Source organism: Rasamsonia emersonii, assembly GCF_000968595.1.
Source record: "Rasamsonia emersonii CBS 393.64 chromosome Unknown ctg1118621760058, whole genome shotgun sequence".
In the NCBI taxonomy this organism is placed as follows: Eukaryota; Fungi; Ascomycota; class Eurotiomycetes; order Eurotiales; family Trichocomaceae; genus Rasamsonia; species Rasamsonia emersonii.
Genome location: NW_013563229.1, coordinates 43,235 through 58,955, shown reverse-complemented (window position 1 = coordinate 58,955; position 15,721 = coordinate 43,235). Strand labels below are relative to the sequence as shown.

Sequence of the window (15,721 nt, the reverse complement as noted above, 5' to 3'; positions counted from 1 at the left end):
TGTGCCTTCCCCCGCCCGCCGTGAATCATGCTAATGTGAGGGATGTGCAGCTGCGGATCAAAGCCTCCACGAGACTGCCACCCATGAGGACATTGCTCGCATTGTGCAATCAATACGCGCTCGAGATGAACGACTGATGGCTGTCGAGGCGGAGCTGCGCAAAGTCACCGAGGATTATCGGCGATTGCGGGAAGAATTGCTGCCGGTGTTTAAGATGGCCAAGGACCGCTCCCAACCGCTTCCATACCAACCCACGGGCGATCATGATGCTGTCACGTCCCCTGCCACGAATCAGACCGGAGGTCTGGCAAGGTCCCACTCGCGACGAGTATACAACGGAGGCACGACTCCGAAGAACAATAATTCCCCGACCCATCTCCCTCAATCCACGCATGACGGACGAGCCTACAACGATGGTGCCAATCTGGATCCCTCGGCGGCAGCCTCTTCTCATCTCACTGCATCGGCGAATGGGGGAGGCCAGCTGTCACCCGGCATGCCGTCGCCCACATCCCCCGGGAACTTCTCACAGCAAACACTCGCATCACGCTCATACACTCGAGAAGGGAAGTCTAGCAATTCCACTGGCCGTTCCAATCACGATCATGGCGACGATCCCCCACAATCGAATTCGACCTCGGCTCGAACAGATCCCCCAAGTGGGACTTCTCGACCCGAGACGAGAGGAGGCAGTGAGCAGTCGAATGCGCCTAGTGTTGAGATCTTCAAATCGTTCCGGGTCTCCATGGATGACCCATGTCATAAAGTCCTTCCCGCTGCGTTGAAGAAATACAACATCAATGCGGACTGGCGACAGTATGCTCTGTACATCGTCTATGGCGACCAAGAACGCTGCCTGGGGTTGGACGAAAAGCCATTGATTCTATTCAAGCAGCTTGACAAGGAGGGGAAGAAACCCATGTTTATGCTTCGCAAGCACGCGCAACCCATCGACGGTTCCAACCCAGCAGCATACCCGGGCGGAACGGGTGGATCCGCTCCCAACAGTGCGGGATTCGAAAACAAACCCCCGCAGAGCCAGATACAACTACCAGGTGGAGTGCTATGACAGTTGTCCAGAGGGCTGTCTGCCTGGCCAGTCGACTTTCCTTATTTACTTTCTTGTCTTTTTTAACGTCGCGGGGTCATGATACATATGGCTTTCTTTTCTTTGTTTGATATGGGGTTTCATGAATGATTGATTTGACTCTTCTTTTTTTGACTTTTTCTTGCAACATGGGATGTGCACGCACAAACACACAGGGGAAATAAAAACAAAAGAGAGGCGACATCAATCAAAAATTGCGGTTCTTTTTATTTTCTTTTTAACTCCCCCATGTTCTTTCTTATCAACCTATCCATCTCCTCATCTCCTCGGTTGTAAGTGGCGTCAAATCTCGTCTCGTCTCGATTCGATTATTTGATTATTCGATTCGATATCCATGTATGTACCTGTTCCGTTCCGATTGACACCATTCACCATTCATTCTTCATTCTTCATTTCATCTGTCTATCTATTTTTTCCCCCCCAACAACCCCAACTTTTCCTTTTCCTTTTCCTTTCTTCTTCCCTGGTAATGAATCAACAGGAGAGGAGCTCCTTTTTTTTTTCTTCCTTTTTCTTATGGTCTATGGGAATTGAATTGAATTGAATTGAACTGCTTCAGTCTACTTTTCTTTTAAAAAATTCTGACTGAATTCATGAATGGTGCTGTAGGAAATTGAATTGAATTGATTTGATTTGATCCACTTCAAGGAAATTAAATTGAAAATTCAATTCATTCAGTTCAGTCGAGTTCAGTCAAGTCTGATCTGATGTGGTTCATTATCTTACATTGCTATTATTGTAGATCAAAAAAAAGAAAAGGTCACGGTAAGTAAGTACATATAATAGTTACTGCTCATTTCATTTATTTTATTTTTACACATCTGTCTGATCGATTGATTCATTCATTGATGGTAGCAACAGTACATATATACACACATACATACATACATACAAAAAGCAAAAATCACACTGATGTATGTACTGTACTGTCGAATCAGCGCAACGAGGTAGGTATCTCGAACATCATGCGCACAAAGCGGAGACTTAGCTAGGTAAGTCCCCCGAAAAAAAAAAGCAAACAACGGGGTAATCATGATAATAGCAAGCAAAGTGAATAAATAAATAAATACAATGAGTACAATCTCTCGTCATTCGTTCGTTCATCGTTCATCATCGTTCATCATCGTTCATCATTCCCATGTTCCCTTCAAAATCTCTGATCTCTGCTCTGGATGTGGAAAGCGAAGAGAAAGTAAAGCTGTATATGAATACAGACCAATTTACAGATCTCTTCCTCTCTCTCCTCCCCATGAAACCCTCTGACGAGTTCCATGTCCGTTGTTCCTGGAGGATCCACTTCCGTTGCCGTTATTGTTATTGTTACTGTTACCGCTGTCGTTGGCCCCCGCCGCGGAGGTCACGACTTGGCCCGCACCACCCTTGCGTTTTGCAGGTCGCGTGCCGTCTGCAAACTGGATCGTGCCCTTGACAGCCCGCGGCTCGCCGTCATCTTCGCTGTCAGGCTCCCGCACCAATGCACGTTTCGGACGCCGAGGAAGCCCTGCCTTTTCTGCCTCTTCGTCGTCGTCCTCGTCGCTAGGAACCTCAATCTGTCCCAGCGCGGCCAGACGTCGCTTCCGTTCCGCTGGCGTCTCGCCGGTATCCAAATCATCGGATCGACCAGCAGGACGCGACCGACGAGCAGGCGGAATCCGCTCCGTGCCATCGTCGTCCGAGTCGCCAGCGGTCGTTGCGCCAAGACGCCGCCGACGTTCCTGCGCTGCCGAGCCCCTGGAATATTTGGCATCGTGCGTGGGAACGTCGCGATCGGACTCATCCGTAACAGAACTTTCGTCCGCCGAATCATCTTCTCCCTCAAAATCCTCAGACTCGCGTCTTTGCTCCTGCTCCTCCTTTTCTTGCAACCGTGCTTCCTCATGAGCAACTTTCTTGACCTGGGCTGGCACATCCGTTTCCTCAACAATGTTGTGGCGAGCCTTGGCGTCCAGCTTTTTGATTTCCTTGATGAAGTCCTGCTTGCTCATCCTCCTGCCCCGATAACCAACACCTCTCTCTTCGACAGCAGGATCGTGCTTTAGGATGAACCGCAGACCGTCGTCCTCTTCGTCCTCTGACTTCTTCTTCTTCTGGCCATGCTTCGACGATTCTCCTTCTTTCTCGCCCATTCCGACCCACGTGCCCATCCGTGACCAGCCTCGCCGTACCTGGGACTCTGCAGCTGACGCTGGAGTCACTTCCGTATCCTTCTCATCATCAGTGGGGATGGTATATTTCTTGATGACCTCGCCATCTTCGTCCTCGACAATGATGGTGTTGCCAAACTGGTACGCGTGGGCCGACTGACGAGGGGGTTTCTTCCGTCGGGTTTCCGATGGACCTGCCTCTGGTGGTGGTGGTGGTGGTGGTGGTGGTGGTGGTTGCTTCTCCTTTCCAAAGCCAGCCCATTCTCCAAGACGCTGTTTCATCTTCCGATAGCCCGTCTTTTCTCCAACAACCTTTTGTACTTTTTCACCTTCCGTCTTCCCGTGAGGTTGACTCTTCGACTTCGCAAACTCACCCGACTCGTCTCTCTGTAGCCTCTTATGTTGCTCCAGTAGCTGATGCCGTTGCTCCTCTGGCGACTCGTGACAGACGTCATCCGTCTTCAGGACATTTCCTTCCTCATCTTCAATGATGACCTTGTCACCTTCTTGGTAGACTTCAAGCTCAGGCTCCCTTCCAAATTTCTCACGTTCTGCGCCTGGGGGCGAGCTCTCTCGGTCGATTTTGTCCCTTTCTTCGCGCTCCTTTTCTGCTTCCGAACTGCTCGGTTCGACCTCGCCTCCTTTTTCAGGAGGGGGCATGGATTCCGGACGTCTCTGAGGGGTAATGGCTGATTGGCTGATGGGACCGCCGGCGCGTTCAACACGCTTGCGACGTCGTCGTCTCGGTCGCAAGCTCGGCGTTCTCTTTCCAGATTGCTCATCTTCTTCTCTGACACGGCGAAGGAAGTTGCCCGGGATGCCAAGAGGCGGCAATGTACCGGGAGGAAACTCAGGCTGTTCGCCTTCCGACATCGATGAATCCGCTTTCCGGAGTGACAAGGAGCTCTTTGACAAGGACTGGAGACGGGGCAGGCGGTTCATCCAAGACGGTCCCTCCTCGTTGGCGGTGGTATATGACAGAGTGATTGTCAGCGTGTTGATGCGTTTTCCAAGGGTGAAGACGGCAATGGAAGAGCCGTGAACAATGATGGACGAGATGACCATAAAGGTCACGACGGGCCATATCAGTTGCACGATATAGTAGTTGGGTTGACCGGGCTGAGGAAGCTCCGAATTAGCCACAGGCTCTGTGGACCAGTTTTCCAACTCCGCTCTGGCCAGGATCGCTGCGAATATTGCACCGACCCCAATAGGGCCAAAGTGCCCAGCAAAGAGCGCCTCTCGCCACGTCTTGATATCCGGTATGATTGGCTTCAAGATCATCATGATCGGTATGCGACGGAAAAAGATGACGAGAATGGAAATGACAACCAACCTCCACGGGTGGAGGCCGATCTCGGGAGCATGGTATGAGCTCCAAGGTACGATCGAACCGAAATAGACAAAGTAGGCCAAGTTGAGGAGCAGATCAATCACGTTGGACACATGCGACTCTTCGGTTTTGGCGGTAAACCATCCGTCATTGCTGAAGCCCACGCCGGCGGAGAATCCGATCAGGAGATCATCCATCCCCAGGAGACTGCCTGACCCAGCGCAGAAGAGGGCCAGCACGAAATAAAACACCAGGAAGCTTTCGCGATCAATCAAGTTTTTCCTCTCGGCGAACTTGATCGCGTGACGCGCGATGTAGCCCAGAATAAAGCCGTAGATAGCACCAAAAATGCATTCATAGAGAATTGTGTTACAGAACCAGTGAAAGGCGACCTGGTTGGAGTCGGGGCGGTAGCGCAGAATGTACAGGGATAGGTAGATGAAGGGGAAGGCCATGCCATCGTTGCAGCCCGATTCAGCGGACAGAAGATCCCTCAAGTGCTTGGGGACTCGTTTGGCAAATTTACCCTTGCCGACGACCGAGGAGGCCAGGACGGGATCGGTGGCCGTCACACATGCTGCGCATACCAGACTCTCGAGCCAACTGAGCGGCGGGATCATCCACCAGATGAAGAGGCTGGTCACCAACCAACCCCAGGTCATGACGGGGACTAGGAGCAGGGTCACCGATTTCCAGTGTCTCTCCATATACGCCTTGGGCAATTCGACTCCGACGGCGAAACATTGCACCACCAAGACAATACGGGAACATTCGAGCGTGATCTTGTCGACGTTACCCCATGAGTCTGGATTGAAGAGGTTGGCGGCATAGGGACCAAAGATAATACCGCAGAGGGTTGCAACCGAGGCCTCGCCGATGTACAGCTTCTCCTTGACGAAAAGAGAACATAACATGAAAAGGGAGGTGAAGCCTCCCAGGATCATGTACGCCACATGGGGCTTGTCAATGGCGAGCTGGTCCCAGGCCATGACGGCTTGCCAGACAGATGCGTCGCACCTTCAACCACTACCTGCTTGTCTTCTTTCTGTTGTGAATTTGGCTGATCCTTCACTTGAACACTATCTTGTCGGGCTTGATCGTGCCAAGGACCAGGTTCCGGCTCTGCCTCCCAACTCCCCAAACGCACTGCGGCATATCTATCGTCTATCCAGCGCTACGGAACACAGACGTGTACGGAGCTGGTATTCGAGGATTCTTTCCTCGTTGACGAGAGTTGAAATAGATGGAAACGAACGGATCCCCAACGATGAGGGTGGTGGAAGAGGGGAGAGGAGGAAGGATCTGCGCTGGCCGGGCGAGTCGACGACCCGAATGGCCAATCTGCCCGAGCGGATAACGGTCAGATAAGCTCTGGAAGGGAAATGATAAGAATGGCAGGGACGAAGGGGGGTCGGGGAATATATAAAGCCCACCGATTTGCCCTGATTTGCTTCCGGCGGAGAGCAGGCGGCCAACGACGTAGGATTTGGGTTGAGCGCGTCTGATCGCCCGTAAGAATTTCTGGACCGGGCCAAGTGAAGCTGGAAGCGGATCAAACGGCAGCGGGGAAAGGATTGCCAGGAGTGGGAACGGTTGGAGATGGTCGACAGGTCGGCGTTGGGCTGGTGGACTCAGTACGATCGGAAAAGAAATAATCTCCGCCGGGGACAATGACGAACGGCTGCAGATGGGAAGGTTTGACGGTCTTGGCGGAGGCGGGCGCGCAATCATCGACTTGCTGGGACTGGCCGAGTTAGTTTATTATTGCCCAGTCAGCGAGGGCAGGCGTGGCGTGGCAAAAGATCCAGCCAAGAAATCGTAATCAAAGAAAGAGCAAAAGTGCCTACTCCGCGCGTGTTGAACATTACTCCGGAGTAGAATATGAACGAATGGAGGCTCCGAACTGCTGCTTCCGCATGTAGTCTCCAGGCATCTTCCGGGCTGCAGATCACGCCCGCATGCTGCATGGAGCGGTCAGCCGTCACGAAACCGGTATTCCGATTACCGTACTCCGTAGGTAGCCCGCCCTCCGTGCCGAGTCCAGACTCCCCACTCCGGAATCCTACAGGACACCCGGGGTCTTGGACATGACGAGTCACCAGGCAAGGGCGGAGATGGAGTTGTCTTAATCGAATTGTTTGTCCCCACAGATGGGGCGTTTCATAAAGTTTCTTGGGTCTTGGACACAAGGCTGAAGGCCGAAGCAACTTTACCGTGTTGCGTGCGGACCGCCGAGTGGCCGACGCCGACCGGAAGGAGCTAGCCGCATTGTGTCTAGTGAGGCAAGCCACAGACATCACTGACATGCTCAACGATCAGTATGCTGGGGAAAATGAAGAGACGTCCCGAGCCAGGCTGCGGATGATATTGTCCCAATCCTTGCCCAGCACGTTGGATGCGTATTGTTCGCGGTGCAGCCACGGCCAAGCGCGTACTGTCGGTGGGATGTACTGTATGACGCCTGCATGCGCTTGGCATAGCATGGCAGCCATGCTTTCTTTCCTGCGTCTGGGCATTCGCCGCCTCCGACGTGTATGTAGGCTGCACGCGACATGCGAGATAGCATGCTGTATAATATACAGGTCACGAGACTCGGGGCATTGGTGGCCACCACCACTGCTGGACAGAATTGCCAGGGAGCTACTGCACACATAACCCATAACTGCTCTGTTATACTCCGTAAACAATGCCATGGATCAACTGGCGGACACACCAAAACGACTTTCTACCGAAAAGTAGAAAAATTGCTAATCGCGGCTACAGCGGCAAAAACACCCCCACAAATCTCGAAAAAAACAATTCTGATTGATTGTTAACCAGACTAAGCGGTCAAACTAAGCGAACTGGGTAGGTAGGTAGGGCCTTGAAGGGATCAATGCGAGGTCGTTCGTGAGTCTTTTACTCCGTAAGTCAGGGACGGATTTTCCCCGCATCCCGCAATTCCCGCCACGCATTTACTTACATGGTTACTGTATTTGATAGATAGCATTGACCATTGACTTTTTTTTCTTCTATTCTATTCTATTCCTTTCTTTTCTTTTCTTAATATGTACAGAAGTGTACATACACGGTATAGAGAGGAATCCTTGCGCCGTGATCAATTATTACTCTGCTGGAATAGTACGGTACAAGTACTCCGTACTCCGTATAGTACAGTACCTAGCCTCTAGGTCACGGGCTGCTGCACCCTGACGCACTGGTCACAGCTAAGCATAAATCACCTCGGCGGCAATTGAAACCAACTCCCGCCAGACCTAGCTAATTTTACCCCAGATTCGATTCGCTTCGAGACCGTAGGGGAAAAAAAATACCTACTAACTAACTGACTAACTACCTAGGTAACCAACTAATCAATCACCTGATCCATTGGAACTTTCTGGCGTCTTTCTACCGGGCCTAGAACTCTCTTTCCTGGAACTCCCAGTCCCCTGCTGCCGGAGTTTTAGGACCTAAGGTAGTTCCGAGTCGGGAATAATGTGAGGCTGCTAGCGGCCTAGCGCCCTGTCAGGTCTCACCGATTGTGTTCCAATCTGACCCGTTGATTTGATTTGTGCACGTGGATATGCGTCTTCCACTTTTCTCGGGGGTGTCTTCTCGACCTGGCCAGTTAAAAAAAGAAAAGAGAGAGAGAGAATTAATACTTGGAGATGCACTCGGTCCAGATACCAAGGTTGTGGTTCATTCTGGTATTGTCTAGGTAACAACAACATGCACGAGGTATCAAGTCATGGGCTTTCATTGCCTTGCACAGCGAATGACAGATCTTGACAGAGCAGTAACATCCCAGAAGAAAAAAAAAGTCAACCGTATGGAACGGAAAAGGCGCCGTAAAAAACATGTCAAGCGATGGTCGTGTGACAGGACTGGATCCAACTTGCATCTTTCCGATAATAAGCAGACGTAGATCAATCAAAAACATTTCACAGCAGACCAGAAACCGATAGTATAGCAGAGCAGCGAAGATGTGGTTCTCCGCAACCGACACCTATGTCGAGCAGCTTCAATCACCGGGTTTTAGTCCCCAGTGGGCATCCCTTCTACCTCATCACTGAGCCTTCTCCAATTGTCCGCTTGCAGCTCGGCATACTTGACCAGCTCCTGGCTCCAGTCTTGATGCAGCCGGCTAATGTGGTACTGGCTCTGTTGGAAATACGTAATTTCGTCCCGGATGCACTCCTTGATGAAAACTCCCCGTGCATGCTGCTGCACGATGGACTCCTTGTCCTGTATCACAGTAGCTGCGTCAGCAAATTGACTTCGGCGGGGAACTAATTCCGGTTATTCAAGTAGATGTAGAGGGATCTGTACCTTGAAAATAGCTTCTTCAAGCTTCTCAATCTCTCCGGGCTTCACCGTCCCCTGAGGTCGAGCTCTCAAATCCTGGAGCTTCTTCTCATTGTTTTCAATGCGCCGTTCCAATTGAGGGATGTTGTCTTTAGCATATCGATCTCTCCTGTCGAATAACTCGCGCATGCTGACAAGACAATCCCTCTGGCGCTTCAGATCCTCTAGCACTCCCTCGGTCCATGCCTTGGCCTCATCCTCGAGAAGGGTCTGGCTGGTAGCAAGATGTCTTGCCGTCGCGTTGATGCCTTCGTTAAGCAAAGGAATATCATTCGTGTCGACAGCATAAGCATATCTGGTGGCTTCTGTCAGAGATTTCAAAGCCAAAGAAAACCGCAATTTGTCGGCCGCGAGCCCCTCCTTGCGCTTTGCCAGTCGCTCGAGCAATGTGCAGAGGTTAATATAGATGTCAGCGGAGCGCTTGACACCCGCGCGGACAGTATCAAATAGCTCGTTGAGGTTTGGAGGTAAGGAGTCTTCGAGGTCCGGAGGGAGGACTCTGCCTGTGAACTCTTCCTGGACGGATATTGTGGCCTGCTTGCGCCATACCGAGAGCTCCTGCAAACAGTCAGTGCCTCCTGTCAACCTAAACTTCGCACGACTTTTCAGGACTTACGGTTGGGACAGTAAGAAACATAACCACAAGCTGTTCTTGGCTGAGCACCGGGTGACGGACCAGGGCGTTTGCAAACCGGACGAGTCCTCGGCGACGTTTCTCGAGAAAGGAGTTTGAATCGGCTGAAAGGTGAGTTCCATTGACTTAAAGAGTAAAAAAAAAGAGGTGAGCAGAATTTTAGGCCATCCTTCACTGAGCCTTCAACGTACCTGCAACTCTCTTGGGAGGAAGGAGTGGAAGCTGGCGAAATGGGTATCGTTTGTGAAGACAATCCAGCAGCCACACGAAATCGCTATATCTTCGGATGACGGAGCTACCTCTACGCGCAGACTTCACCTCGTAGTTGCGATGCTGGAACATGAACATACCCTCCTTCTCCGGAAGTAAGTTGATCGTAATGACTTCCTCCACTCCTGATCCCGTCACTCGGCCGCCGCCAAGAGACCGCCTTTGAGAAGGGCCATCCTGTCCATCTCCAGATTGTCCAAATCCCCCCAATCCCGGTTGCCCGACATTGCCAAAACTTGCACCTGAGCCACCATTGTACCCGTCCCACCCTGACCCGGAGCTACTGGGAGGCCCTCCAGCAGGCTGCCCATTGGAGCGTGCTCCATTCTGGGACTCTGTCTGATTGTTATATCCAGCGGCCACATTAGCCCAGCCATTGGTGGCGGATCGAACGCTTCCGTAGCCGTTCAGTGCCGGTTCATTGGCACCAGCGGAGGCATGGTTATGCCCGCGGTGCAAGTCAGGACTACCCCATGGATCAGACTCAGAAACCCCAAAGGAATCCTGTCGCAGGGTTCGAGACTCTGTGGAAGTATTTTCGGGCTGGGACTTAGGCGGCGGGCTTGCCGAGGCTTCTTGAGAGGAGCTAGGGCGTTTATCTTCGTTCCTCAACTGGTCCAAGTAAGGAATCCTAGGCTGTGGAAGCTCTGTGAAATCTTAGCAGAAGCCTCTGGATTAGAAAAGGACCAACGTACTTTTCCGTCTCTCATCAACGGTATCAAATGTCACATCTTCGCCTTCCTGAGCCAAGCCCACCAGCGCCAATAGCACATTAAACTCATTGCGCCCGATTCCATCCACATCCTCCTGGTCGCCAGGGACAACGAGGTTCAGGATTTTCGCCTGATCTCTTGGATCCAGGCCGCTGCTAGAGAGTATCTCCCTAACAGCAGTCAAGCCGACACCTGCGCCGGCTTTATCACCCGAAGCCAAGACCGAATCGTATGCATCTATATAGCTCTCAGGCACATCCGTAGCAGGGAGGACTGTCTTCACGAGTTCGTGTCGCGCCGCCCTTTTGGGAGTTGGCATGTCCCACGGAGAGTCGCCGCCAGCGGCATCATCCGCAAACAGGGCCGAGCCTGACGATCTCGCGCCGGAAATAGGTTCGTCGGCGAAGAGGGATGATTTGGACAAGCGGTTCGAGGTGGCCTCGGTGGCCTCTTCGGGCGATGTACCAAACAAAGACATTGAGGGCGGTGTTCGAGGGTTGGCAATCAAGCAACTGCGTCACCGGGTGGAGGCGTCTGTTAAGCTCGCGACTTATCAGCCCAGACGCGCAATCGACCCTGTACCAAACCAGGTCAGCTTCAAACAGCTTGGCCAGTCACACGACTAGTGAAATCGAATAGGTAATATTTAAAACTGCACACACCTGTCTCATGTACAAATGCTAGAGGTCATGGTTGTTCTTCAGGGATGAGAGAGATAACTAGGTGGTGCGCAGAGGATGGAGTGGGACACTATCAGTAGCGCCGGTGCATGGGGCGCTAAGACGAGATAGCAACCAACCTTGGAAGATCCATAACACGCGCAGCAGCGTACTACCTCTCCAGGGCCTATTGCAGCTTGAAGCTTAAGGTGTAAGGTCAGTTTTTGATGCCTTTTTATGGGTTTATTCTTTTTAATCTTTTGTACATTATCGACAATCAATGGTTGATTTTTAGTACTTTTATTTTGCTCTAGTGAAACATGCACCACAATTTAGCTAGCTCATAGTAAACATAACAGAAACATTGCCCTCTAGATGCCATCTGCTAAATTCGCAGCCCAAACATGCAACACTCCCGATATAAAGCTTAAAATCCTCCATCGCCAGAGCTGTCAGACACACTATGGCTTGATCCTCTCCGTTCTTGTCTTATGGATGGGACATTGAAATGTCCATATTGGACAAGCACATTCTGCCACTCCTTGGACCCGGTTGCGAGGATACGAGACGGGTTTGCGTCACGGGGGAACCATCTTTCTCTCCGCGTAGTCGCCTTATCACCGCCTTCGAGAGCAGCCCGACTTGCTCTTGTTGTTCGGGCTTTCCTCTTCCCGCTCGAGCCTTGCGACATTAAACCACTCAGTTCAAGTCGATACTGCTCCAGGCGAAGGTCGAATGCCATGATCGCTCGAATATATGGTGCAAGATCTTCAGCTATCACCGCGGTCCCATTCTCGAAAGAAGGTGCGGTGCGACCAGTGGGCGGAGGAAATACATAATCCGCACGCATAATAGGTTCAAATGCTGTGATGAAGTCTCGCCCAGAGAAACGGGTAATCTTTGAATTGGCAGCCTTTTCCAGCACGCGTTCCACTGCGAGGCGTTCGCTGTCTTGATGATCACCGCAGATGAGATGGCTGATCAACACGCCAACAGTTGACCCGATACTAGCGGACAGCCCGGTGTAGTCTGGCTTGCAGTCTGCATGTATCAAGGGGTAGCCTTCCACATAGTTTGATCTTTGTTTTTCCGGCAAATCAGGCACGGACGTGTCGAGTTCATCCTATCGCAGTTAGCATGAACCAGGCGGAACATACACATTTCCAACTTACCTCTTCCTGTTTCAGTGACCAGCGGCGAGAGAAAACATCGAGAACACTTTGACTATCCGCGAGCTCTGCTGCTTTCTGCACCAAATCGAAAGGGGCTGACATTGCGTCCTGTCCACCAGGAGGTACGTGATTGTTGTCTGACACCAGAAACTTTGATCCTTCAACGTGTGGCATGTCTTGAAAGTCAAGCTGCCACCAATTCAACCCTTCAAGCAGTAGCTCCGTTTCTCGGGCAAGGACATTCTTGCTCATAAGCATGTCACGGTTGAACCATCCCATAAAGGGTTCATACGTATTCAGACTTATCACCCTCAGCCGATCACCATGCACGTCTAGGTCCGAACCTGGAGGCCATCTATCAATAATCCAATCAAGCCCCGATTTTTCGCTGCCCACAGCCATCTGACACCAGAAGCTGAGCTCCATTATTGATCTCCGGAGATCCTGATTTGAGGCAGAATAGAGGTCACTGACAGCCTCTCGTTTCAGCATGTGGCCTTCATTCGCGGCAAGGAGGAGCAAGTAATCTACAGCAAGATCATGAGGAGGAGGTCGATATCGTAGGATGGCATGTAGAGAGAGATCCTGAAGTGGTATGAGGTTCTCATTGTTGCATGTTATAATGATAGGGCGCTTGGACTGGCTGATTAAAGTCATGACTCCGGTCCAGAACTGTTTGTCTTCTTCAAACAGAATGTCCGCTTCTTCCAACAATATCAGTGACTGTTTTTGGGGACGAGAAACCGTCGAGGAAACAGTTTTGTCCGGTTTCTGGTCCTTTTTCTGCTTATCTTTCTTCTGCGTTTGTCTGTTGGAAGTATCCCTCGGAGTCGCCTTGAAAAAGCTATTCATTGTGGTCTGTTTCGCATCAATGGGACCAAGCTCCTGAGGCTGGATATCTTGACTGGAGTCATCTTCAATCCCCTCCTTGCTGCTGTCGAGATTATTGACGAGGTGATTCTGAGTCATGTCTCCAACACGCTCAAGGATATCTCTTGCACTCCGACGAGTTCCGGAGTTAATTTCAAATACTTCAAAATCAAGTTCTTTTGCCACGGCATACACAGAAGCTGTTTTACCACAGCCAGACGGTCCGCTAATCAACACTGCATTCACCATGCGACCTTTGTCGTTTCCGCCTTTTGACCTAGCCCCCAAATCTCCAGCTCGGACAACGGTCCTCATGAATGGGACTGTCACATCGCCGGCAAGTTCATCTTCATCAGATTCAGGGAGCTCATCCATCTCGGACGCCTCATCGCCACTTGAGACGATAAAGCCGTCCAACTTGTCGGATGCCTTGCGTCGTTTCGCTTTTTTGCTGTTTTCCGGTCGCTTTTTGTTCGGTTTATCCTTACCTGGCCTGCCAGTATCGACAGCAGAGACCATCAGATTCTTCAACCAGTCTCGTAGCATAGCAGCTTCGGGTCCCACTTGAAGAACTTCTTCTGCACAAGTGGGGGCATATTTCTGGGTCCACGGGACGGATTCAAAATTGCCGGTATCGAAGGCGCTCATAGTTGAAGGTATTGAGGAATGAAGTTTAGTAACAGCCGGGTGACGTCTTCTTTGTTTCGTAGAGATACCTGAACGCGCCGTTTTGTGTGTGGATCCCGGTTCGACTACGGTATGATATGATAGCTGGTTGTTTATCCCTTTCTGTAACACGGAGCCACTAGCGAGATGCCTCTTAGGTATCCGCAAAACCTCTGCATCTGTAGGCGGGAGTGGATTCTGAGAGTCAGAGACGGTATTGAGAGATCGCCGCAGCTCAGCCAAGAGGACATTCTCCGAGTCGCTGACTCCCATTGCGGAGCCTTTGTCTTTCCTTGGACCAGGGAGGACAGGCCCCGGAGCATCACGAAATGGCCTAAATTCAGCACCTCTCACGTGGACCATATCCCGGGGTGGCCAAAGAGGCGCAATTGGATCAGGATACCTTGGCAAATGAGACCTTGGAAATGGAACAGTACTTCTTGTTGTCTGCGAGACAGTCTCTCGTATATTGCCAGATGATGTCGACTTCTCATTTGCCTCTTTAGCTTTATTAGAACTCGCCATTTCTGGAATTGAGCTTGTATTGGTAATTGGAGCAGACTTCTCCGGTTTTCGGCCAGTATTCTTCAAAAAGAATGGATGGGTAGGTTTTGGTGGTCCCGAACTGGTGTTAGAGACATCTTGACGGCGAGAGACATGCCTTTGTCTTCCATGGATGATGTCATCGACCATTTTCCCAATGCTCTCTTTCGAGTCTGCCCCATCACCATATTTGATGACAACAACTCTAGAGTCCTTAGTTTTCTTGTCGGCAGTTTTGCGTTTATTTTTGGATTTATTCTTGGTTTTGTCTTCGAACCTGCTTGAAGGGGGCGAACTCAACAGCTTGCCATTGGGATTGAGTTTCAGGACTTTCCTTGGAGGAGACTTTTTCTCTGTACCCGGTGGATTGGAGCCCGCAGCTTCTGCGGATTCCAATGCGTCGAGTGCCGAAGAGTTTTGTGCTGAGCCTTGTGACTCTGGGCTGGGAAAGGCGGCAGCCGCAGGCTCTGGTATCGCCTTTGACACATTCACAGTTCCGCCTGTGCTTTCACCCGAGACATTCTGCGAAACATGTCCTTCACCGCCACCAGCTAAGGTATAATCTATGCCGCTCGAGATATCCCTACATGGAGATTGAACTTCTCGATCGCGACGGGAGGTCTGCACGTCTAGGTCCTGGGAAACGTCGCAACCATGAGCGTCATGGACAAGCCTGGCACGGTCGTCACCGCCGTCATCTGATTCCCATGGTGCCGAAGTCCTCAGCCTCTTCCTTCGATTGGAGTTGGGATCCTCTTCCAGCGAAGCATCCTGCGGGATTTCTGGACTCTCGACATGCGCATGTTGGCAATTGAAATGCGCTTGAACAGCAGATAGGCCCTGAGGGCCTGCCTGAACATGAGGAGGCTCTGTGCATTTCCCTAAAACATTATTATTTTCCGTAGTTTGATCCTGATCTGAACTAGGCGGATGCGAACTGGAAGCTTGGGATGGGTTTCTATTCGTACGGCGGGGATCTATCATAAATTAGCCGGCTTGAAATAAGAGTCCTAGGGAAATCTGACATTGTCTGAAAAAGGGATGGAGTTTCTGTTGTTCCCCTTGGCCCATGACCCTATTCACAGCGACAGAAGCCATAGACCAGTTCCCCGAGCCGTCCAGACTGATGAAACAGACATAACAGGTGTTTGCTTGGTGAGGGAGTCACCATGGATAAACAATTAGCTGCACAGGGCCCGAGGAGGATTGAATATATAGGGTGTTCAATAACGAGAGCGCAAAGTAACAAGAGTACCTAGAATCAC

The 15,721-nt window shown here is 51.1% G+C and overlaps 4 protein-coding genes across 4 annotated transcripts; 1 reads left to right on the top strand and 3 right to left on the bottom strand.

Annotated features, from left to right (window-relative positions):
• Window positions 1–52: 52 nt before the first annotated feature.
• On the top strand, window positions 53–1,069 carry T310_3244 (MAPKKK cascade protein kinase regulator Ste50; the record flags this gene model as incomplete). Its single annotated transcript, XM_013473898.1, has 1 exon — window positions 53–1,069. A coding segment is annotated over one exon (1,017 nt), but the record flags the coding sequence as incomplete, so codon positions are not given.
• Window positions 1,070–2,328: 1,259 nt separating this feature from the next.
• T310_3243 (Na+/H+ antiporter Nha1) lies at window positions 2,329–5,574 on the bottom strand (the record flags this gene model as incomplete). Its single annotated transcript, XM_013473897.1, has 1 exon — window positions 2,329–5,574. The coding sequence occupies one exon, from the start codon at window positions 5,572–5,574 to the stop codon at window positions 2,329–2,331; it is 3,246 nt and encodes a 1,081-aa protein (XP_013329351.1).
• Window positions 5,575–8,599: 3,025 nt separating this feature from the next.
• T310_3242 (Sorting nexin Mvp1) lies at window positions 8,600–11,024 on the bottom strand (the record flags this gene model as incomplete). Its single annotated transcript, XM_013473896.1, has 5 exons — window positions 8,600–8,809; window positions 8,894–9,487; window positions 9,546–9,667; window positions 9,755–10,480; window positions 10,529–11,024. The coding sequence occupies 5 exons, from the start codon at window positions 11,022–11,024 to the stop codon at window positions 8,600–8,602; spliced, it is 2,148 nt and encodes a 715-aa protein (XP_013329350.1).
• A 608-nt stretch (window positions 11,025–11,632) lies between these two features.
• Window positions 11,633–15,527, bottom strand: T310_3241 (uncharacterized protein; the record flags this gene model as incomplete). Its single annotated transcript, XM_013473895.1, has 3 exons — window positions 11,633–12,328; window positions 12,378–15,433; window positions 15,482–15,527. The coding sequence occupies 3 exons, from the start codon at window positions 15,525–15,527 to the stop codon at window positions 11,633–11,635; spliced, it is 3,798 nt and encodes a 1,265-aa protein (XP_013329349.1).
• Window positions 15,528–15,721: the final 194 nt, after the last annotated feature.